The 25361-nt window shown below is 37.3% G+C and overlaps 5 protein-coding genes across 10 annotated transcripts; 2 read left to right on the forward strand and 3 right to left on the reverse strand.

Annotated features, from left to right (window-relative positions):
* Positions 1-1072: 1072 nt before the first annotated feature.
* Positions 1073-4966, reverse strand: LOC141835261 (uncharacterized). Its single transcript, XM_074722695.1, has 6 exons — positions 4797-4966; positions 4243-4323; positions 3445-3573; positions 3233-3295; positions 2496-2620; positions 1073-1656 (listed from the first exon to the last, which is right to left on the reverse strand). The coding sequence occupies exons 1-6, from the start codon at positions 4890-4892 to the stop codon at positions 1464-1466; spliced, it is 687 nt and encodes a 228-aa protein (XP_074578796.1). The 5' UTR covers positions 4893-4966; the 3' UTR covers positions 1073-1463.
* Positions 4967-6442: 1476 nt separating this feature from the next.
* On the reverse strand, positions 6443-8735 carry LOC141834312 (chitin elicitor-binding protein-like). Its single transcript, XM_074721686.1, has 4 exons — positions 8081-8735; positions 6914-7031; positions 6645-6829; positions 6443-6564 (listed from the first exon to the last, which is right to left on the reverse strand). The coding sequence occupies exons 1-4, from the start codon at positions 8733-8735 to the stop codon at positions 6443-6445; spliced, it is 1080 nt and encodes a 359-aa protein (XP_074577787.1).
* A 3014-nt stretch (positions 8736-11749) lies between these two features.
* On the reverse strand, positions 11750-12787 carry LOC141834558 (thiosulfate sulfurtransferase 16, chloroplastic-like). The gene is made up of 4 exons (XM_074721876.1): positions 12567-12787; positions 12254-12497; positions 12092-12145; positions 11750-11947 (listed from the first exon to the last, which is right to left on the reverse strand). Exons 1-4 carry the CDS (start codon positions 12737-12739, stop codon positions 11873-11875), a joined length of 546 nt encoding a protein of 181 aa, XP_074577977.1. The 5' UTR covers positions 12740-12787; the 3' UTR covers positions 11750-11872.
* A 1324-nt stretch (positions 12788-14111) lies between these two features.
* Positions 14112-15822, forward strand: LOC141835280 (serine/threonine protein phosphatase 2A 57 kDa regulatory subunit B' alpha isoform-like). 2 transcript variants are annotated; one of them, XM_074722716.1, is made up of 2 exons: positions 14112-15340; positions 15412-15822. In XM_074722716.1, the coding sequence occupies exons 1-2, from the start codon at positions 14279-14281 to the stop codon at positions 15709-15711; spliced, it is 1362 nt and encodes a 453-aa protein (XP_074578817.1). In that variant the 5' UTR covers positions 14112-14278; the 3' UTR covers positions 15712-15822. The 2 variants fall into 2 exon arrangements, with proteins under 2 accessions (XP_074578817.1, XP_074578818.1); XM_074722717.1 differs by having other exon boundaries at positions 15419-15557.
* A 1341-nt stretch (positions 15823-17163) lies between these two features.
* LOC141834557 (putative serine/threonine-protein kinase BSK3) lies at positions 17164-24813 on the forward strand (the record flags this gene model as incomplete). Of its 5 annotated transcripts, none has more annotated exon segments than XM_074721871.1 (10): positions 17164-17311; positions 17459-17600; positions 17719-17939; positions 18666-18801; positions 19508-19641; positions 19715-19820; positions 22568-22653; positions 23476-23664; positions 23836-24000; positions 24700-24813. In XM_074721871.1, coding segments are annotated over 9 exon segments (1233 nt in total), but the record flags the coding sequence as incomplete, so codon positions are not given.
* Between the last annotated feature and the right edge of the window lie 548 nt (positions 24814-25361).

The raw sequence follows: 25361 nt of genomic DNA on the forward strand, positions 1-25361 counted from the left end.
GGTCAACTATTCCAACTAGAAGACTCTAATCAAACTTAACTTGGGGTATTGGACCATTAGTCAATTGATATCCACTTATAAGTCGATTGGATCAAACTACAAACCCTTTATACATACGGGGTGTGATTTTCTCAACCACCAATTGATTGGATTTTAACATTAGTTGACTAGTCTCTTGACTTTGGTCGAGTCAATTTAGTTGTTATCTATCCTTTGTCTTTTGTATACAACTCACTTCACTTACATCACGCATGATGTTTATCCAAACCTTGAGGTCTTCTCATGTCACAATGAACCCTTAGCTCTTTCCCATATCATATTTCACGTAATTCATATCCTTTTGTCATACTCTTTAACAAAAAGTGAAATCCACCACCTCAACAACCCCACACGATCGACCCCATGATCATTTGTTAAATCAGAAAATTACAGTTGGTTACTACAAGGAAAAACATTACCTCGGCTTCGCTAAGATTCTCCTTTTGTCATACTCAATGCTCCTCGTCTTTGACTCTACTTATCACATTGCTTGCATTCATCTAACTTAGCACATTCTTACAATTTCCTTACCTCCTCAATGGTGTTCTATCTATAATCTCCAACAAAAATGTGGTTTGATAAAAACCTATAAAACAACTCTCATCTCCATATGTCATCTTTATTTATGATGTGAGTCTAGTATCACTTGTGTTGCCAAAAATTAAACAAGTCATTTTCTCTATCAACTAAAAGTTAGAAAAATGATACACTACATGAAAACGCAATATGATACACTATAAATCTGGATCCCACATCCATGTAGTATAGTATATCATGCTGCGTTTTCATGTAATATATCATTTCTCAAAAGCTATTATCAAACCAACAACCATTCCCAAAACTCATCTTCACACCAACACAAATCTTTCATATGAAACCATCCTCCAAGGAAGACTATTCTTGTAGAGATCTTGCCAAAATGTCCACACATGAGGCTTTATGGTACTTAGCCCACAAGATTGCAATCCATAGTGAATCATCTTCAAGAAGAATCTCATTGCATGCCTTGCCTAGAGGAGCAACATTGCCACATAGTCATTAGCTCGAATAATTTTATTTGACGAACGAATAAGCACATAAAAAAGCTTAAACAAGACTAAACTTGGCTTATTTATACTAGTATCCGCAATAATAAAGCTACTCAACATGATATTGGACCCTGATTCTCACATAAGTAAGCAAGAAGAGTAGCTAAGAATAGAATCGTTCGAACTGAATTAGCAGAAACCAGAGAGTAATTAGAATCACCGATACAAGGAGTAGGTCAAGATCAGTTCCGGTAAGTAAACAAGAGAATAGAATAGATGTTATCTTTGGGTTTCCGTTGCAAACACTTGGGGAAAATGATGTGAAGAAATACCCTGCCACGGGAGCCTATGGAAACCTTGCTTTATGATTTGAGACATGGGGTGGTTAATTTCGAATCAAATTACTTGTCGTAGCTCTCCAGTTTCTAGGGCGAACTTCCGGTGCTTGGATAAGATACAAGGCACTGCGACTTGCTTAATTCTTGAAACAATGTCGCCATCCTTGGATGGTTCAAGCTCCTTCACTGCATTGAGTACCGTTTGGAGAATTTGGAGTGTATCGCCATGACTGACAACAAGGACTGTGAACCTGCAGAATTAAGATGGAAAAAGTTTGGACAAAGCTTACTTTGCTAGAAAGGAGAAATCATAAACTTACGGAAAAGATTGATATTAATGCAACAATGCAGAAAACAAGAGGGGAAAAGTAAGGATCACGAGCTCATAAGAAATGTATTAGTGAACACATAAGATATTGGGCATTTGATCCCACCTCATTCATATAGAAAGGTGAATGTCGCAAATTGCTTCACTGTTGTCGATTGATTTGGTTCTACCAAAACAGTCTGAAATTCCAACAATTATTCTGTGGAAAAACATGGGCATGAAATTGAGCATAAACTAAGTGGATCCCCAGGTGGGACAATCCATGATATTTAACTGATGGGGTTAAATCAATCAATCTCAACTTATCGGAGCTTTGCATGCATAATATTGATAGGGCTCAAAGGGGAAAACAAACACAAACAATATCATTGCTGTTGAAAAAGCAACGATAAGATGAAGAAGAGTTATGCTGATTCTCACTACTCACACGCAAAGCCCAAGTAGATGACCTCTCACTCTCATTGAAGGAGCAACATCACCCATTCCATCAATGTATCAAGCGTATGCAACTTTTGTGGAACACAAATTTTATGTAAGGTTCTTAAGGATTTTGGATGCACAAGCAAAGTTTTTTCACAAGCATCCCTAAAGAGAAGTGGCAATACCTTCGACCTTAGTCTAATGACAAGCAACCAACTGTCAAGGGATGATAGCCAATAGCCAACCAACAAGGCCATCAGTCACCAATTTGGTGAACAAAGGATAAGGGTGGTCACGCATTTGAAGAGAAGAATTTTGCACTGCGTATGTTCAATTACGTACCCCTGAAACTCAGCTTCTAGTGCTGCCAGACCAAGTGCAATTCGGGAGGCAACATCTGCAACACTTTCTCCACCTTCAGGTGGCATGAAAGGATCCTTCTCATCTAACGCCCATATCTCTGAATACTGCCAATTATTAATAGAACAGCTAATTGTTAAGACAGCTTCCATTAGAGTAGTAAGATCTATGGTAGTTCTTCTATATTGTTGCCATAGTAAATGATATAATAATTGATAATAAAGCTAGAAGTTGATGATCTAATTAAATTACAAATATCTGAAAGTTCATATGCATTATAGTTCTTCAAGTCAGAAATCATTTTGCACAGTAATGAGATGATGCTGATCCAAATGTGTACTTAAATACTTGGAAATTGGTATCTATTTGACACTGTACCTAATGTCCTTTCCCAGTTATATTTACTATGAACTATTTACAGTTACTAAAGGCTTTGGTGTTACACAATCAAGTCCATGATTCACTGCTTTCTGGGGTTTATCACTTCCTTTATTCTAAAAGATTATCTAAAATTTTCCAAAATAGTTATTTTTCTGTGCACTAGCAACATATTTCATAAAGTATACTTACTGCAGTAGAATAGAGACAGCCAAATACTTGTTTTCAGTAAACATTCACTGACACATTTTCTAACCTGACAGGCTAATTCCCAATTGCACAGCATTTTCAAACAACACCATCACTTTCAGTTTAGAGGACAAGCTTAATCCAGGACTTACTTTTTCATGTGAATGGAGCTCAAACAATGGTCCAAAATAGCGCTCTCGAAATTCACTCAGTGCCTACAAAATAAGATAGATAAGAATGTCAGCATTTCCAACAGCAAAGACAAGGATAAAAAAAAAAAAACTGCTTTTAGTTGAATATGGGTATCACATATGGCTTCTGCTCTTTGGAAATATACAAACTGATTTTAGTTGAAATGACTTACTTTACATTGAGGACTCTCAAACAGTATGCCTAAAACATTAGCAACCGTTTTAGCAGTATCGGTAGTTCGCGAAAATGGAGAATAGCATATTTGAATATTTTCTAGCAGGATATTCTTTTCCTTAACTTCCTGCATGAAAAAACAAAACATTCACAGAACAAGAATATTGTTACGTGACAAGTAAGAAGTAAAATTAAAGCCAACAATCAAGCAATGTGACAGAATTAGTAACCTCTGTTAAATCAGGTTTGACACCAAAAACCATTGAGATCTCCAAGAAAGGGGACTCAAAAGAATGAGATAACAAAAAGCACCAGTAGGTCCATAGCTGATAGATATAAAAGAAAAAGAGGAGCTACTTAATGATTTGGAGCAGGAATATACATTCCCTTCATGTCTGTGCATATGTATGGGAAATCTGTAGAGCCTTATATGGAGCCTTCATCCATAACCATTCATCCCTTTCATGTTATGGATCTCATATACAGCCAGTGTTTACAAACGAGGGAGTTATAAATGTAGGGATGAGATCCACAACATGGAAAGGATGAATGATTACACATGGACCACTGTACAGAGGAAGGATCTACAGAGATATTGTCTGTTTGGGTTGTGAATACGCATGTTGTAGGAAAAGAAGCTCATGATACGAATGATTACAAGGTCCAAGTAATGATGATTCATATAGGCACACAACTCTAGCAGAATAATTAAATCTTACAAAAGTCATGCTTTTTGGCGATTATACATATAAAGTCAAACAAACAAAAGAAGGCCCCTGTTTCAAAAGATTAATACCTTAAGAAACAATTCTCCAGCCAACCGTGCTTGATTGAAACCTTCAGAAGCTAATCCATATTTCTCAAGCGTGCCATTTTCCTGACATATAAAACATCAATGCGAAAAGAAATCGTAACGATCTCCAAGATGCTAAACAGTAATAGTAATTCATTGGTTAGATAAAATTGATTTCACTGGGACAGTTAAAAGAAGAAATTAGAGTTGATATGCACAATGCTAACTATATGAATCAATTTTGTAGAAAACTGTAGGAGGAGGAATCTGAATACTAAAAGGCCGCTCATGCTTTCAGTCTTTATTCACAAATGCAAGAAGAATAAAAACGAATTCAACACTTAGATTTAGTGAGGGCAAAGGATTTGCAATAAAACATCAACAAAAAGGCATTATGATTGCTGAAAGAACGTTTTTTTAATCGGTTTTCGTACGGATTGGAACGGGAAAAGAAATTGACTGCTGAATTTTTTTGTTAACAACAAATGCACCGGGGGAAATGTGCATTAGCCAAATCAAACAATGAGAAAGATTGAAACGAGAGAGAGAGGGATTACCAAGGAGGAGACGACGAGACCTTTCTCGTTGGGGATGCTCCTCCCGTGTCTCAAAACCCAGTAGCTGTTGCGAAGGATCGGCGAGCTTGCATCCATCGCCGCGAACCCTAGGCCTTGGAGGCGGCGGAGGAATTCTCGCCTTGCACTCGCACAAGGTGAGCGGAGTAGATTCCAGATTCTCTTTCGCCTCCGAGACTGTGATGATATTTGACATTTTATTTTATTTTATTAGTAAAATAATAAAAAGTGATAATATATAATAAAATAGTCCAACATCAACCTAAAAAAAATCAAAATACATAAATTAAAAATTAATTTAAATAAAAAATTAGAATAATCTCACATAAAAAATTAATTTAAATAGAAAAATAAAATAATATTGAATTAAAAAATTAATTTAAATAGGAAAATAAAATCAATTAATTCATATTGAATCATACTATTAATATTATTAAAATATTATAAATATATTTTTAAAATTATAACTAAAAAATTAATGAATTGACAGTAGAACCGTCGGTTCAAACCGATAATCAATTAATTGGGGGCCTAACCCGTAATCGTCTTATCTAGAGATGGGCCGATCGCTATGGACCTACTGGGATCGGCTCTTCTTTTTCTAGTTATCAAGGGAATTTTTTATTAAAAAAATCTATTTTTTTAATATTTAATGTGACAAAAAAAATTATGGTTGGTAGAAAATTTTCAATTAGCCAGTGAAAAATATGAAAATCATTTTTCTTACTTAATGAACAATCCACTTTCGTCGATAAAAATCCTTACCATCATCTAGACTCTGCTTGTCTATGAATCCTTTGCTCTCATCCTCGAGCCCTCCGCGCGATATCATTTGTGAGCTAGCTCGGATTTCACAAACTGACTTGAACTACCCGATCGCCCCATTGAATTACTTGGCTAATCGACTAGACTGAATTTAACTCTAACTGACTACAAACCTCTTAGTCCAAGTAACTAGACTAATTGAATTGGCTCATGCTCTCCTTTGTTTGAATTAATAAACCCAAACCAATTGACTTGAACTAACTACTTTGACTGGCCGACGCAGTCGGAACGAATTGATCAATCTAGCACATCCAGCTTGACTAGACCAATTGGTCCAACTAGCCCACACGTCTAGACTAGATCAATCCATCTAACAGGGATTATGTAAGAGTTATCTTCTACTAAGGTACATCATGCAAAGACTCTAGAACAAGGAGATAAAATTACAAGCAACACATACCTTAGTTCTCTGTTGCTTATACATTCCTCAATCTTAGTTCTCACTGGTTTTGATCTTCCTTTCCCTTCTTTATCTTTTGATGGCCTTCTACCGGGAAAAGAGAGGCTTTAGACCTACATAGTCATTCATCAGATTATAATGGGATGATTCTTTAATCCAATAGCTCACAATCAACAGGTTAACACTTTCAATTCCTACACTTACAATTATTAAAATAGAGCAATATCACAACCATTCAATTTTATAAATATTTGGCTTGATAGCAATACTATCAGCCAAGCATGCCTGACATACATCCAATAAGTAGATGCAAAAGGTCATTCTACTTTTAAATTGGGAAAGCTTAAGAACCCTCTACTAACTTCATACGATGCTACAAGATCGTGGGAGTTTATCTTTTACATCATGATCCCCAACCTAGCAGAGCCATTGCAAGGGAAACGTAGAGTAGCAAGGGATACGATGATTGAGCCTCGACCCACAGAGAAAATCCGCCGCTGGGTTGTGGTGCTGGTGCTCCTGCAGCTGATCAATCAATGATAACAGTTATATTTCATCCTGTAGAGTATGGTTAATTACCCAAGTTTCAGGCATAGTCAACTTACTATTGCACAATGACTGAGTTGTTAGGTTGGCGAGTATGTTGAAGGAGGTACTGTTGGTGTAGCCAGCATAGGCGCATGTTGTGCTCTCACAGCCTGTGCTGGATGAGTTGCCAAGGGAGAGAGCTCCGCAGGTTGCTACTGGGCAAACTGAAGAACTGATCCCCTGGGTAGGACTGCAGTTCAGCCTAATGCAATCCAAAGAAGAATTCCCAAGTATTAGAAATATATATATATAACTAAAAGAAATCATTAACAAAGCATAAACTTACTCCCACGACGATGAGCTGCAGCTGCAGCGGACACAGTTGTTTGCAGTCAGAATATAACTTCCATTAGAAACAAGGAGGCCACTGTCCAAAGAGGCATTACTAATTGCTGAAGAACACACTGTAACACCAATGTTTATTGTTAGCATAAAGTGGTACTACAAAGAATTAAAGACAGGAATAAAAGATCTTGGAAGATTGCCCGTGGTGTTATTGCATGCTGACAGAGCATATAGTTTCTAGACATCAGAATCTGTAAATAATTCTTCAAAGGTTGCTGTTGGAAGCTATTTGGAAAGTGCACAAAATGGTAAACTAGGAACGATCATCAGAATTTATTGAAGGTCTCTATTCAATATGTTGCAATCAAACCATTCAAAATTGCCACATATAATTTAACTTCTATTTCATGATCTTTTCCTAGAAAATTCTATTGCCAAGCACTATAAGATCTATTAGTGATAATAAACCTTACTAGTACTTCAAATTCAGTGCCTAAAGATTGATCATTCTTGGAGCATTGAAGATCCTTAACAAACCAAAGGTATGAATGTGATCTGAAGTATAGATGTCCACTGTGGCAAGTGGAATATAGGCCTGCATTTAGCAATAGCAGGTGGTGTTTGCTATCGAGATTTATCAAGTGCATGACCAATGAATGAAGCCAACCAGACTACTATGCAAGGCATCAAGGTAATTGTCGATTTATTTTCTAAAACAAATACTAATCATACAGGTTAGATCAGCATGGACACTATAAACTGAATCCCAAAAACAAACAGCATATGATTCAGTAAGTTCAGAGTAGATCCATCCACTTTACAACTCCACAAGATATAATCAACCATCTATGGATAAAATTTTCATTGATCAATCCAATTCAAAAGTAAAGTTTCAACAGCAAAATACCAAGCCTATTTCAAAAGTATCTGAGTTCAACTACATGATGTTATCTATGATTGAGCTCTTAATTTTACTACAATGGTAAAATTTGTCCAATAGCAAAATATTTGAGGCAATCGCTGGTGCTAGCTAGTTAACTACACTGTAAAGGTGACTCTTTGTGTGGGGTAATCATCTGTACAGACATAGTTTTAAGCAAGAGTACTGCTTTACATTCTCATATAGATCCAACAGTAGGCAACTGTGAGGGAAGAAAGAGAAGCAAACCTCTGAGAGGAACATCAAGAACTTGGCCAGCCTGGAGGGTTTTGGGATCCGTAATCCCATTCAGACTCATCAATGTCTCCTCCGTTGTCCCGAACTCCTCCGCGATGCCTGACACGGAGCTGCCGGCCGCCACCAGATGCGCGTAGTGCACCACCGGATGACCCTCCACCTCGTCGCAGCTGCAGGGCAAGGGGATGTAGACCTCCTGCCCTATTTGGATCAAACTAGGGTCGGATATGTTGTTGGCGACGGCGATCTCCTGGTAGGTGACGAGTCCGTCGAAGACATTTCGAGCGATGGAATCGAGGTTGTCGCCGGCGACGACCCGGTAGAGTGGGCGATGGGCGGAGGCGCCGCGGCCAGCGGAGCAGGAGCAGGAGAAGCGGACGCGGAGGGTGGAGCCGGCAGGGACGAGGCGGGAGCGTGGGGTAGAGAGGTCGAGGCCGTTGGCTGCAAGGAGGGAGCGGAAGGAGCGGATCTGAAAAAGGGCCATGACTCCGGCGAGGTTGGTGGCGTTGCGAGCGGTGTAGCCGACGAGGGCCTGACACCGGGCGGCTCTCCCGCTCGCTCGGCAGGTGAAATTGGCGGCGGCCGCCGGCGGCACCAGGAGGACGACGAGGAAAGGGAGGAGGAGGAGGAGGAGTCTGGCCGCCATGTGTTCGACGTCGTGACAGCGAGTCCAGCTGCAACGTGCTGTCGCTTAGTCTGCCGTTGCGGGTGGGTTAAATTTGAAAGCTTATTTTAAATTAATGGATCATGTTATGATTTAAAAAAATAAATAAATAAATTAAATAAAGAATGTCACGGTCATCTAAAATTAATTTAATTTATACTTGATAGATCAATAATAGAAGTTATATTGATATAAATAGTACTCGATAATAAAATTCGTATTTTGATATCTAACAAAGGATATTATGGATGTGACGTGGATGTTAAGGTTACTTAACATAAAAAATACTAGTACAGTGGATCAGGAAGATCGGATATTAAACAACAAACTCCTAGAGATAAAAAGTTTTAGGTTTTGCAGAGTAAATTTAAGTTTAGTAATGCTCAGACATAATGAGATAATTATTAAGATAAGAGATGATTAATTGTTTGTAAATAAAAGTTTTAAGTATTTAAAATTATTTTTTAAAATAATGAAAGGATTGAGAGAACTGTTTTATATAAAATATAAACAAGAAGGTTGAAATAAAAGAAAGCGTCATATATTTTTTATGATCATAAAATACTATTTATGACTTAAAAGAAAATTTTATAAAATAGTGATTAAATCTATTATATATATAGAGCTGAATGTTGTACTATAACTTGAATACATGAAGTAAAATATGAGAATTGCAAAGATGAAAATATTAAGGTAGATGTGTGAGACATACAAGGATGGATAGGATAAAAATAAAAATATTAGAGAGAAACTCGGTATTGCTTTTATCGAGAGAAAATTTTAAGAAATATGTTTAAGATAGTATAAACATGTACGTAGACGATCAATAAATATTACAGTTAGGCATGTGAAACTATAGCAAGTATGCATATCAAATAAGGAAAAATAGATCAAAAAAAGATTTGAATAACAATAATAAAATATATTTAAATATAAATGATGATATAGTAAAGGATATAATCTAATAGTGTAAAATGATCCATATAATTGACCTCACCTGATGAAATATAATTTGATTTTATTGTATTAAACGGTGTTAGGGCGTAAATGAACCAAATATTCATGAGCAAACTTATTTTTTTTTTTTTTACTTAATAATAACTTATCTATATTGATTCAATACACATAAGATCAATTAAATAAATAAATTTAACCAATTTATTAAACTAAATAAATAAACTTGAATATATATATATATGTATTCATAAATAGAAATTAAACAGTTTATAAATAATATTTATGAATAACATTTACGAAATTTATAATGAATCATATTCATTAATAAATTCTTTATCGATATTATAAATAAATAAAAAAATTAAAATAAATAATAAAGTTATATTATCAAACTCAATAACTAATCAAATAAATTTAAAAATATAAAAATTTTAAATAATGAAATAAATTTAAATTAAAAATGAAATATTCAAGTCAAATTTAAATAAGTTCAAATTCATTAAAAAGATATTAAATCAAATTTAAATAACTATTTTAATGATTTAATTAATTTGATTCAATTATCCTTATCAAGTAAGTTTAAACATCATAAAACTTAATTTATTTACGATCTTTGACGGTGTACTATTTAGTGTTTATTAACAAAGTTCAGTCATTGTTTATCGAGGATGAATATTTTTTTTTTATGTGGTTTGATGCAATTGGTTATAAGATTGTGAGGGATCATGTTACTCCATATTTAAAATTCTCAATTATCAAAATGTTCCTCCATTATCGAAGTTAATAAGTTATGCATGCAATAAAAAAATCATAATTATTTTGCAAGGTCTTTGGTCCATTAAACTTTCACAAAAGGTATTTGATATTTTAAAAGTTTAAAAACTATGAAAATTGAATATAAGAATGCAATATAAAGTATTCACGCAGCATGATAGGTCAGTCCGAATTTGTCAATCTATGAAAAATCCATCATATAACTATTTTTAAATGAATTAATAAAATTTCAATTCAATCTGCTTAAATTGTTTAACAGACAGGATCAATCCACGGACCCAATCAAAATTGATGGTTGTACTCACAATCCCAATTTCTTAGGACTTAGAAATTGAGGAATTTCAATTTTTGGATGGGAAAATAAAAAGAAATTTAAGTTTAAGAAATAAGAGAATTAAGAAGAAATACTAATCCAATCCACAATGATGTGTCAAAAAATATAATATTTTTATTACTTCACCAATTTTCAAAAGAAGCAAATACAATAGATAGATTAATAAAATTGATGAAGTGATCTCAATTAATGCAAAAACAACTAATTAGAAAGTCAGTCATGTTTGTAATCCTCTGAGCTACAAATTAAACCAATGGACTATACATACCATTATTGGGGTATTGTTCTTCATAACATTAATACTTTTTGCCGGTTGGTTTCTATTATCATAAAGTTGTTCCAAAATTAGCTTGGTTCTAAGAAATGGAATCTAGGGTTGTAAATGAGTAACGTTTGTGATCAAATTTGATGTTCGGATTGGTAAAAATTTATTATATATTCGTTCATTAAATACGTATTAAATTAAATGAATTTAACTAGTTAATGTCCATGAATAAAGATTGTAAATTAGTCATGAAAATAGAAAAAGTTTTTGAATCATATTCACTAATAAAACTCTATGACAAAATTATAAATAGATAAAGAAACTCTCAAAACAAATAAACAAGCTTATAATATCGAGTTAAGTAGCCAACCAAACACGCTTCTAAAGGCACATCAAAAAACACAACAACAAATACTACAACTATCCACAACAATTCTTTCATTATTGTTTTAGTTTCCACAGTCTTTTTTTTCGCTTTATTATTCAGTTGCCTTTTGCTTTGATTCTTCAAGCTTAAAACCTTGATCTTCAAACTCCATATTTTTACAATCTTTGTAACAGTATGAGTAAGCTTAATTAATTAAAATATTTGACAAATATAATCAAAATTCTATAATTAATCTTAATGATTTTGAAGAATTTATTTCCCAATATAATGTTGAAAAATTGAATGGAAAATAGAGGAAATTGATTATGGAACATGTTCACAATAATCGAACATCTTCTTCTTATTGTTCATATATATGATCTATCTACAAGGCCCAAGCATTTGGAGCTTCTTCTTGCATCTCACTGATCAACTGGAAGTCTGTTCTGCACCCACAGAGAGAAGCCACCTTCTACGTCAGTAATGCCAGTGAAACCCTGTCAAAATTAACAAGTTAATTAATTAGCAATCATAATTAATTAACACTTTCTCTTCTCTCAAAATTAAACACATCTCTTAATTAATTTTAACTAGTTTCTATAATTCACTCATGCCAAAGCTGTATCAGCTGTAGTGCTTACAGCAGATGCAAGCTCGACTGCTGCCATCAGTGATCTCCTCCCACTTTGGCATCCCTGTGCAATTAAAAATCATCCATTATATATATATTTTCAGAAACAGTACAAAAATAATAATTAAATAATTCAAGAACGAACTTGATATATCGATCACAATTAACTCACAATTATTATCTCGTCGTCCTTGCTGAAAGCTGACAAGACTTGCACCAGGAAGTTGGGATTTTTCGTCAGCCCTGACCCAGCTTTTAGCATGTAAGGAACGTTTACTGCTCCCGTTGGATGGCCGGCGGTGAACTCGTCCACCGTCCTGATGTCGAGATAGTGGTGGCCGGCCTGAAGCAGCTCCCGAGCCACTCGGACCGGCACTGACATCGGCACTGTGGCTGCTTCGCCGGCGACGGCGGAGCTGATATATAGTATGAAAACATGAATATATACAATCACAGCTAATTTAATTAATTAATTGATTTAGTACCTCCCGAAGTTCTGGCGACGGCGATGCTCGGGGAGCTCATTGCGTCGCCGGAAACAGAGCGGGGGAGTCGTCCTTCGCCTGGCCGAAGAAGCTCCCGGCGAGGCCGGGGAACTCCTGATATTGGAGCTTGAGAGGGAGCGGAGCGACGGCGGGGCGCAAGAGAAAGAAGCCATGGCTGTTCTTGTTCGGAGCTCGGCTGTTAAATGCAGTGCAGGAGGAGAAGCAGAAGGAGGAGGAGGAGGAGATGCCGCCATGGCCGCCCCTCTATATAGAGGAAATTTTTTTAATTTAAAAAAAAGGAGAAAAACTGGTAGATGACACGTAAGCTGGAGTAGGACTGAAATAGAGCAGGTGCACTTACATTTTTACCTGGCTCTGTATTGGGTAGAATTGTGGGTCCGTTTGTTGACTTCTGAGGGTCTTAAAGGCGGGTGAGTATTTGATGGTGACGGAAATTGTTTTTATCTTTTTGAGATGGATTTGGATTGGGAAGACGCGTTGGATCGCGGTCGGATTTATCCGACAAGAGTAGATCCGTTTGTGGATAAGATTTCATTGATGGGCCCACGTGGGATGGGATGCATGGGGGCGCGGAATTCAAAGCAATACGTGCACGCCAGGGTCTGTACGTTCAAAGTAACTTTAAATAATAATAATTTGTTTTTTTCTGGACGGCCAATAAAATTTGGAAATATAAAAAGAAATTAGTTTTCCTTGGCTTAGAACCGTCCAGCTGTCCTATCAGACAATTTTTTTTCTTTTGTTGCCGCCTTAGATAATTCAAAGTAATGGATTATTCTTGAAGAAAAGAATATACAAAATTAAATCTATTTCAATCTATTTAAAATCACTTTAATACTATTATAATGATTTTAATTAAAACTATTAAATATTATATATATATATATAGCAGACTAAAATAGCAAAAATAATATTAAAATAAAAAATGGGATGAGTTATTTTTTTAAAATGAGATGTCTAACAATAATGAAAATAAAGATAGGGTTTTTAATTTTTTATTCAAATAATATTATATATAATTATGTTTGAAATTTATTTTTACATACAACTATATCAATAGTTATTTATTAATTTAGACATGTGATTTTTATTTGACTAAATAATCAAGTTATTATTGTGATTATTTAATATATAATTCTCATATTATGATTAATATCGTCTATTACACAATCAATATTAATATATTATATATCAGGATGAATATTAAATTTCATGATGAACAATTTATTTATTTATTTTTGCATCTTTGCTGGTCCATTCTTTGATTTACCCACCAACCATCCATCCATGCAAGTAAACAGAACAGAGAGGAAGGCGCCGGCCGACTGCGGCTGCAATTTACCCACCCGCTGGTCCCTTAGATCCTTGCGCATCCCTCCCGCTGCCACGTGGCTATCCCATGGCCGCCCGCCCGCCCGCCCGCCCGCCCGCGTGGGATACGCGGGGCGTCCGCATGCCTTTGTCCTGTCCGCTTGATTTCTTTGTCCGATCCGATCGATGGCCGCCATGTTCGGAGCTCCCAAGCCGAGCCAGCAACGATGCTCTTGTTCTTAGCTACCAACGGACGAAGCTCCCCTGTCCCTATAACCTCGCCCTGCGTTCCCCATGGCCTTCGGCTTCGCTTCGTCTTCGTCTTCGTCTTCGTGTTCATGGTTGCGCTGCAGAGTTGAGAAGCAGCTCCACGGTCAACCATGGGCTTTTTCGGCGCGAGGCACGCCGTAAAGTCGCCTCCTTTACCCCAGCGGAAGTCCACCACCCTTCGGCGGCTCTTCGACCTCGACTCCCAACTCGACGCCCTGTCTCCCGCCGCTCCCTCCGCCGATGCAGACACCAAGCAGCTTCTTTCCGCCATTTCCTACTGCACCACCGCCGTGTTCAACTTCGTCGACCCCGCCGAGTCGCCGGCGCAGCAGGACCTCAAGCGCCGGCAGCTGTCGCACGTCCTCAGCGCCGTCCGGGAGACAAAGGCGCCGTTTTTCCTCGACGAAGCTGTCTGGCCGCCGCTCCTCGCCATGCTCGCCGCCAACCTCTTCCGCCCGCTCCCCGCGCCGGCGCACCCCTGTTTGCCGCCGGACCTCCTCGACGAGGACGGCGGCGGCTGGACGATGGCTCTCGCTCCCGATTGGCCCCACCTCCACGTCGCGTACGACATCCTCTCCGCGGCCGTGGCCGAGGCCGACGAGCGGACGCTCCGCCGCCACATCGACCGCGGGTTCCTCCGCGGCCTCCTCGCGCTGTTCCAGTCGGAGGACCCGCGGGAGCGCGACCGGCTCAAGGTGGTGTACCACCAGCTGTACTCCAAGCTGGCCCCGGACCGCGGCTTCATGCGGAGGCAGATGGTGTGCGAGCTCGCGCACCAGGTGTTCGACGCGGAGCCGCGGCCCTGCGGGGCGGCGGAGCTGCTAGAGATCTGGGGCAGCATCATCTGCGGCTTCGCCGTGCCGCTCAAGGAGGAGCACCGCGTGTTCCTAAGCCGCGTTCTGGTGCCGCTGCACAAGGCCAAGTGCGTGGCCGCGTACCACCGGCAGCTGGCCTACTGCGTCACTCTGTTTGTGGCCAAGGAGCCAGAGCTGGGGGAGGTGGTAGTGAAGGGGATCCTACGGCATTGGCCGGCCACCAACTGCCACAAGGAGGTGCTCCTTCTGGAAGAGCTGGAGGAGCTGGTGGAGTCGTTGGACGTCGGCGACTTGCAGAAGGTGGCCGTGCCGATCTGCAACCGCGTAGCCCGCTGCTCCGGCAGCACGAACTCCCAGGTCATTACTCATTAGCTCCGAACCATTCTGCTTCCTTTGCTCTTAATTAAGCTGATGCGAGATCTGTTCAGGTGGCAGAGAGAGCTCTTTGCATGTGGAACAATGAGCAGTTCGTGAAGATGGCGTCGCAGTGCTGGGAGGAAGTTCTCCCGTCCATCGTGGAAGCCGTGGAGAAGAACCTCGAGTGGCACTGGAGCAAATCGGTGCAGGAGTTGGCCGCCTCGCTGAAGAGGATGCTGGAGGAGGCGGAGCCGGTTCTGTACTCGAGGTTTCTGCTGCAGCTGCAACGCAAGGAGGCAGACATGGCGGAGGAGGAGCGGAAGAGGAAGATGAGGTGGGAGAGGCTAGAGATGGCGACTGCGAAATTGTGATCGATCGCGGATGCTCGTGATCATGCAGGGCACTTCCGCCGTCGCCCTGTTGTGAAATTGTTAACCAAACAGATCCTTCAAAAGAACGTGAGTTAATTATTCGAATCTAAATTATATTTAAATTAAAATTTTATAAAATTATATAAAATATTTATGAATTCGAATTTAATTAAAAAAATTATTAAACATATTTAATATTTGAATTGGGTTTGAATATTTTTCGAACTGATTCGAAAAAGCTCACAGTGACTTACCAATCTATTATTCTAGCGATCTCACGATCATATGTGAGAAGTTAAATCGAAAAATTATAATTGATCACGATCCAGAAGAGTATTGTCTCATTTCGTTAGGATTCAAACTCTTGTCCTTTTCTGCAACTCTGCTGCGTTGTAACTAACTCAGCTATGTCCCAGAGGACAACGAGCACTCCAATTGATACCTGATGGCCTCCGAAATCCAAAAAAATGGATGGCCATGGGACCTCAAAAAAGATAGATGGCCATGGGACCTCGAGCATTTAAATAATTGAATCTAAATTAAATTAATAAAATATTAATTAATTTAATTTTCGATTGAATTAATGAATCGTGATATTGATTTTCAAATTAATATCTTTAATAAAATTGATAAAAAAATATTTTTAATTTAATGATAAAAATAATAATTGTAATAAATAATAAAAAATATATAAAATATAGATAAATATTTAATATATTAAATCAAATCTTATTTAGAAATCTGTATTACTTTTCTCATCCCTATCCGTGTCATTACATTGATGCACTTGTGATTCACTACTTTTCGACTTTACGATTATCTGTGAGAGCATATGTGAGGAGGTAAATTGAAAATTTACATTTACATTTGATCACGATAGAAAAGAGTATTGTCTCAACTAGATTCAAACTTTTATCCTCTTCTATAATTTTACTTTATTGTAATCAATTCAATTATGCCCCAGAGGCTTGCGATTCGCTACTTTTCTTCTGCAAAAAAGGTGGATCCGTCACCTTAGCGGCCCCACACGGTCGGTCCCACGACCATCTGTGAGGAGGTAAATCGAGAAAGTGCAGTTGGTTACGACGCAGGAGAGTATTGGCGAAGCAACCAGGATTCGAACCCTTGCCCTCTTCTGCAAATCTGCTGCATCGTAACCAACTCACTTATGCCCCGGGAGCTACGATTCGCTACTTAGTTATTAATCTCAACTCCTTTTGCCACTAAATTAAAGAAGGATAATTAATTCCAGAGACAATTAAGAAATAATTAGAAAATTTTAATAAAATTTCAAATGCAGAGGTGAAATGAAAGCAGGCAAGAAATGTACGATAAATATAACTTTTTTAAAATAAAATTTATTTATTGTTTGAAAGGACAGCGGTCGGCATAAAAAAAAATCTCCTGAAATAATAATAATAATAATTAATGATTACAATTATGATCCGCACGGGAAGAAGCAGAGGAGAATAAACCCCAGGAGAGATCCGATCTCCACTTTCCCCTCCCCTCGCTTTGCCGATCCCTACTTCGATTCCCAGCCCCAGCTCGTCGATCGGGATCTTCGGAGTCGCGTTCTGGCTTCTGGAGGAAGGATCAGGTACTGTTCTAGTTTATTATTTGTTTAGATCCGGAGCTCGTAGTTTGGTGGTTTGGTTTTGGATTCCGCTTTGAAGTAATCGAGCTAGTGATTTCTCGTGCCATTTTTTTTTAATCTTATTCTTTTGCTGGTTTGGTTTGTTGCTAGTAGCTCCAGATGGTGTAGCCGCTGATCTATTCGAGGAGAGGAATATAGATATAGTTGGCTATGGGAGCTTGTATCTCTAGATCACGGCCCTGTTGCTGTCGCTCGCAGTTCAAGGGGACTGTTCTTGAAGCTCCGGATGTAGGTGTGTTTGTGTTTGAAGAAGAATGAGCTAAGATTGTTTGAGTGTTGAGTGATTGTGGGTTGCAGGTAGTAGAGAAAGTTGTGATGATGGGTGTTTCGTTTCTTTGTTTCTGTTGCAGAGAGTGAGGAGAATGGTGAGGCGTATGATCTGCCTCATTTCCAGGAGTTTTCTTTTGAGCAGCTGAGATTGGCTACATCTGGTTTTGCGGTTGAAAACATTGTCTCGGAGCATGGTGAGAAGGCACCGAACGTTGTTTACAAGGGGAAGCTGGATGCACAGAGGAGGATTGCGGTGAAGAGATTTAACAGATCAGCTTGGCCTGATCCGAGCCAATTCCTGGTACTCCTTTGACTCCATTCTTAAGCAGCAACAAATGCCTGATTGTTATGAAAGCAATCCGTTACAGATAATGGATTCTGTGGAAGTTGGCATTTATCTTAACGTGCTTTGGTTTTGTGAGCTTATTATCAATGTCCTTGCTCTTGTGCTTATCTTTTTATTCAGTCAATAGGATGTTTGAATGATAACAGAGGTGCATACGCTTGTTTGAATGGTTTCAAAATGTTTAGTTTAAAGACAGTCCTAAAATTGTCTCTTCAACTAAACAGGTGAAGTTTGGTCTTACAAAGAGTTTGCAAATTCAGTACCATGGATTTTTGTCGATGAGAGATGTATTATTGAATAGGCGAATTCTTCAAGAGCCTGAAACTTTGTAGTTTAATATTCTTTTCACAATCTTAAAGAAACAAAATAAATTCAGTCATGCATGTCTTATGTTGAAAATGCTAAGCCAAAGTGCCTTTCTTTGAAAAAGAGGCTATTGAGTATCACTAAGTTTGACTTTTGATCTAGAGAGGAGCTGTGGCATACTGTGGCTTTGTCTCAATGCGCAATTTTGCATTATTGAATGATCATGGCCCTTTTGTACCTGAAACTCAGTTACTGTGAATTTTTACATCTGATAAGTGATAACCACCAAGTAACCTTTTGAGTTGATCTATGGCTCGGTATCTTTAAGTATTGAAAAAGAATTGCCTTTGTTGAGAATGTAATCTTTTTGTTTAGGAAGAAGCAAGAGCTGTTGGCCAGCTTCGAAACCACAGATTGGTAAATTTGCTTGGCTGCTGTTATGAAGGCGATGAGAGGCTTCTTGTGGCAGAATATATGCCCAATGAAACGCTTGCAAAGCACCTTTTCCACTGTAAACTCCTGAGCATCAGTGCTAACTACTGCTATTTTCTGTTTCTTTTCAAAGACAAGAGAGTTATTGCCAATTTCTCTTTATTTCATCGATTTTTTTTTACACAAATTTCAGAAATCATGAAAAAAAAATTCTGCCATTAAGAAGTTGGCCATATTATTGGAAAAACAATGAATTTATTCACAAAAAATATTGCTTTTGTCTACTAAGCATTAGGATGCTAGATTCTTGAGTTTTTTTTTTTTTTTGGTATGATATATGGAAACATATTTGACTCTTCTGCATCCTTATCTTTAAAGTATACTATCTTTTCTTTTGTGGTTGTCTTTCTAAAGGTGTTAAAATCATCTTAGCAGTTGCCTTAGTTACTTAATACAAAGTCCCTCTAGTTGCATGATCTAAGTCATCCAAAATGCAGAAAATACCCTAGTATGCAGATGTTACCATACACCCTAAATCAAGGTTCTTAAGTTGCTTAAGCTAAATCCTTCCATATCTTCTCAGAAGTCATCATGTTTTGGCTTATTTGGGTAGAGGTTTCCTTTATTGCTCGGTGAACTTATCCCATTGGTTTTTATGGGTCCTTACTTTAGAAATTTTATGAATAGGAAAGGATGAAGCTTCATTTCAACCATCTCCAATCTTGTTGTTTATGCTATATATGTTGTCTGCATCATGGTTGTGTCTAATTTATTGTACTTTATAGGGGAATCACAACCAATGAAGTGGCCTATGCGACTAAGAGTGGTTCTCTACTTGGCTGAGGCATTAGAATATTGCACCAGTAAGGGCCGTGCACTCTATCATGATCTTAATGCCTACAGAGTTTTATTTGACGAAGTGAGTAGTAATGTAATATATCATTTAGAGAAATGATATATCTTTTGCACTCTTATCTCAAATTCTCTTGCAGAGCTGTAATCCGAGACTATCATGTTTTGGCCTGATGAAGAACAGCCGGGATGGCAAGAGTTATAGTACTAATTTAGCATTTACACCTCCAGAATATTTGAGAACTGGTTTGTGGTCTTTCAAAACTCAACTCCCTCTCACTTTGCCTCCCTAATTAGGGATTTGGATGCCCACCATATTCTTCCCAGGAATAAGTCACTAAGTATCATGGTTATAAGCATTAGTTGCCACTCCAATTATGTAGTAATTTTTAAACCATATGTTTAAAAATCAGGCTTTGCCATAATTTTTTTTTTTGAATTATTTAAAACTTAATGAATTCATTGAGATGCTATCTAGCATTCTAAAAAGTGGTCTAGGTGTGGCATATGCAGCCACCTATGCATATTCTGCAGGGAAAACATTAGATAACTTATGGGATTAGCTTTAATTAACAATTAAGAAAACCTATTGGGCACGTATAAATCATATGAGGCCTGCATATTCAGAAACCCAAAAATATTTTGTAAATTGAACTAATTTGTGTCAAACCAAATCATATAAAATCCTTTGTTATTACTTGTCGGCCCTTCAAAAATAATGAGGGTTTTATGATGTTTTTCTCCTCCTATAATGATTTGTTCTTGTGATTGTGAAATCATAGTTTAAAATTTCATTTTGTGTTGGCTGACATGTGATGTATAGTACACGTACTGAAATTGTAACCAACTGACAAATTTTTGGTCAAATTACGATTAAACAAACTTAAATCCAAATTAAACTTAATTTAGATCCAATTCTAAATAGTGAATTAAACATATAATTAGGCTGCTTAAAGGCTTAGATTTGACAATAACTATATATTATAAAGGATTATTGTATAATATAATTATGTAACCATTAAGGTTTGAAATGTTATGTTATGCCGTCCGAAACGGACGATATTTACCATTCTAGTGCAGGATTGGCACAACGACCACGAGGGGGTTGCAACCCTGTGAGGTCGCGGAGGGTGTTGCGACCCCACGGCGTCTCTTCGTGGGGATCTCTAAGGCGTCGCGACTTTGCAGGGGTTGGGAAGGTGCCGCGACCCGGTGTCATCCCAACGAGGGGGTCGCAAAGGGCGCTGGGACCCCACAACATCCTTCCGCAGGGGCGGCGACCCTCCACGTGGGTCGGGGTGCTGCGGTGGCCCTCTGCTGGATTGCAGTGTTGTGGCGGCCTTTGCGGGTCGCAGCAGCTGCGATTTTTTTTTCGTTTAATTACTTTTTTCTTATAAATAAACTAATGTTAATAATAATTATACAATATTAAAAAATATTTTAAATAATTTTAAAAATTAACAAAATATTTTATAAAATAATTTAAAGTTATCTATATATTAAAAAGTAAATATAAATTTAAAATAATCTAAAAAATTTCAAAATATAATTCTTAAACATTTCAAATAAACTTTTAAAAATAAAAAATTTACAAATGCATTCAAAAAATAATTTAAGACCTTCAAACAATTTTATAATTATTTTCAGCCTTTCAAATGATTTTATAATTTTAAATTTAGTTTTGAATTTTGAGAATTACTTATTTTTTAAAATAATTTTTACAAAATGTAATAGGCATTATCTTATGAGAAAATATTGAAATATAAATTCAACATCTCAAAATATAGAGCATATTTAATAATCAAATATTAATAAAATTAGAATACATTTATATTTAAAAATTAAAAAAAGTATCGAAATTATATACACGGCATGATACCGAAACTTCGACATGGGTCGAGATTTTAAACCTTGGTAACCATATACAAGTATTAAATAATCAATAGATTGATGGAGCTCATCTTAAACCCTAGTGATGATTGCCACATTCATAGCCTTCCTATTACTATGGTTGCGATACATCATGTGGTGACTACTCGAATCAGAGCACCATGGCCAACTTGTAATAGTTCCAATTATGCCTTTTCAACGTGTAGTTGCCAAATAAGGTGTATTGTTTGACATGTGGATATCAAATTCAAATATTGAATGTTCTGGGAGCAATGTGTAATCTTGATCAGGCAAGATCATGTGTTGATTTTACTTGGATGCTGCAAGATCCAATGCTCCTCCAATGCAAGAATTCTATTCCCATGTTTGTAAAGGCTCCTAATAACAAGGCAGTACTAGAGATACTCTTACTAGCATGGTATGCTATATAGTGTTTTTTGGGTCGAGTTGTTTCTACCTAAATCTTATTCACATGACTGTAAAACTTGTTTTTTGGAAGCAAATAAACCAGATAGAGGGGGCCAAAGGGTGGGGCCAGTCCAAAATCATGTCCATCCATTCTACATATAGGCACAGCTCACCAGTGAGATGATACCGTTCTGAGCTAATATGAAAACCAAAACCTTTTTTTTTCAAGATTTTAAACTTATTGTAGTGGAGTCATATAACAACACTTTCATCTGAAACCTCCCCATGGCATGACATAGATTGGTTACTATATGCATCTAGTAGTTTAAGTAATTTGCTTCAGTTTGAGAATGCTGAATTAGCGCTTCAAATCAAGGTTCCAAATCATGGGACAGAAAGTGCTTATGGATTTGATAAGATGTTACCTTTTGACTGATTAGCATGGCTTGTGGCTCACTTCAGCCTTTCACTTAATGCATATGCAATGTTTCTTTTTCTAATTTTGGTAGGTTAACTATCTTGTTTTTTGTCTGTCAAGATTCCAATTGTCGGTCTAATATGGGTCCATGTTGTTTTAAAGATATTCTTTTTTGTTGAGAAATTTCAATGCAATATCTTCTGTGCTAATTATGCTTTTCATGTGTCACTTCTGCATCATGCTGCAAGTAATCACATTTCTGGTGGTTGATGTGCAGGAAGGGTTACACCAGAAAGTGTCATATATAGCTTTGGGACTTTGCTCCTTGATGTTCTAAGTGGAAAGCACATCCCTCCTAGCCATGTAAGTTTTGTTCGTTCATGCTTCACTAAATTTTTATTCTTAAATACTTGCTAATGTTCCACATTTATCTGGGATAACTGCTGTGCTATTTCCTTGCTTAGTGTTGAAGTTCATGAGCCAATGTCAAAAACATATTTAATTGCTAAGCCTGTTTGTTCATGGACTGTATTTGGATAATTAGCTGGTGCCACATCTTAGATAAAACATATTTAATGTATCTAATGAGTGTAGATAGCCATGCGTGAGGTGTTAATGCTAATAAATGAATAGAGAAAAAAATCCGTAAAGTTACTAAAAAAGAGGGGTGATAAAAATAGAAACATATTAAGAAAACTAGTTTAAGAATTTCCATTAATATTGTTAATGGTTGTTGTAATGATTCAGTTAGTATGCGAAATTATGACAAATATTCAAATCAAACAGAGGTAGATCCAAAAAGACTTGATAACACTAAAACAAAATAAAATTTATTTAAATATAGATGAAGATATAGTATGTGATAAAACCCAATGATCTGCCCACGGGTTGAGTTTTAACCGGACTTGGCCCGGGCTTGTTAGCAAAGGTTGACTCATAGGTATCCACTTGATCCTTATCAAAGGTTGCTATTTTAAAGGATGGCACTGTTATTTCTGTTGATACAAGAACTGCTGCCAATCAGAACACCAAGTTGAACTTATCTCAATTTAGTCATTTAGCCATGTGAATTTATTGCTCTTATAATGTTGTATCATTATCTTCATGTTTTTTTTGTCCATATTCCAATAATTTTTCTTCTTAAAGTGTATCTGTATCTTAATTTATCCAGAGATTTTCTTGCAGGCCCTTGACTTGATACGAGGTCGCAATTTCAATATGTTGACAGACTTTTGTTTGGAAGGTCAATTCTCTGACGAAGATGGGACTGAATTTGTACGCTTGGCTTCAAGGTGCCTACAATATGAACAACGTGAACGTCCCAATGTGAAGTCAATAGTACATGCATTGACTCCACTCCAGAAGGAGACTGAAGTGAGCAACTCTCGCTTTTATGCTCCCCATCTATGTTAGGCTTTCATGATAGTTTTTTGCCAGCCTTTGGCCCTTGGCACTTATGTCTTTGTGTTATAAATATGCTCTAGGAATTAGTTCATACTCTTGCTTTTAAATCCATTATACATATTTACAGGATATATCCTGTAGGTTCCCTCTTATGTTTTGATGGACATCCCTTATGGTGGTGCATCCTCAATAGAGTCGCTTTCACTTTCTCCCCTGGGTGAAGCTTGTTCCAGAATGGATTTGACTGCGATTCATGAAATAATGGAAGCAGTTGGATACAAAGATGACGAAGGAACCGCCAATGAGGTTTGCATACAAGAAGTTTTTCTTTCTTGTGCTGAAATAGCAGACTGCATACAAAGTATGTATTAATGGAACAACAAATGAGGTTTGCATATGAGAAGTTTTCCTTTTCTTGACCTGAAATAGCAAACTCATTTAAATATATGAAGATTTTGCAGATGTTTTCGCTGAATATATCTACTATCATCTCACAAACATCATAAAGCTGAGTATTTCTAGATGGGGTTCAATTTATATTTGAAATAAATATCACATAATTACATTTTTCCATTTTGCTTTAGAAGATACTCCATTTCAACTTCCTCAAATAAGAACCTTGCCTTTTGCCTTTAGTTTATAATTGATATATTTTCTATTTAGCACTCCACAGTATCCATGGAGAAAGGTGGGTGTAAGTTGTCATCCATTTAAGGTATATCCTCCTAGTCATTTTCTGCTATTTATTCCTAATTCTCCAATTGATGTTTGTTCTGCAAAGTTAGCTGTGTTTGTTTCTAAACATCCAAATGGCACTCCTTAGACATGCCCTAGGATGTAAGTGGGACCCAGAAAATTTTTACATGACATGGAGTGCTCCTAAAGGCTCTTGATAATTGTTGGAACAGCAGATTGAGATGAGTTTTGTTGGTCTTAAGTATTTCCAGTTATGTAAAGCATCTCACAATGTGCACATTTTCTCATTCATTTTCTTTCTTCTTTAAGTTGTCATTTCAAATGTGGACCAATCAAATGCAAGAAACACTCAACTCGAAAAAGAAGGGTGATACTGCTTTTCGGCACAAGGATTTTAATACAGCAATTGAGTGCTATACACAGGTAATTTATTCTTCTGTTCATCGTTTTTTCACTTCCATTCTGCTGTTCATCAGTAATTCAGCTACCATCTTTAACTAAATGGGTCATCATTCCATCTTTCGGAAAAAATTTATCAATGCTACTCTAATATCTATTGTGACTGCAATTAATCTCCTTTAGCTTATATATTCTAGGAAAGGTCAATGATGAACAAGCATGCTTTTCTATTAATTGGTTTAATTTTGCAGTGCAATGATTCTTTTTGAACTGATTTAGGAAAAAAAGGTGCCTGTAGGGCTCCAGCTCAAAATGGTTTGTGGTTCTAAGGAATGTGTATTGAATGAACAATTACTTCTATTTTTTTTTGAAGCACCAAACCTTTGCTCAAATCAAACTCCAAACTGTATTTGGTATCCCCATACATACTCGATCAGAGAGAGAGAACTTATATCCTGCACATCTTCTTGTGCGTGACATCTGTTCGTGACTGAGTGCACGGGGCGCCTGGATCACTTCTTGACGCCCCAACTTGCCCTGATCAACATTTAGTCGCGGACGCTGCACACATA

The sequence above is a fragment of the Curcuma longa genome, chromosome 9, assembly GCF_044706935.1.
Source record: "Curcuma longa cultivar G26 ecotype Majalengka, Jawa Barat chromosome 9, ITB_CL_G26_1.1, whole genome shotgun sequence".
In the NCBI taxonomy this organism is placed as follows: Eukaryota; Viridiplantae; Streptophyta; class Magnoliopsida; order Zingiberales; family Zingiberaceae; genus Curcuma; species Curcuma longa.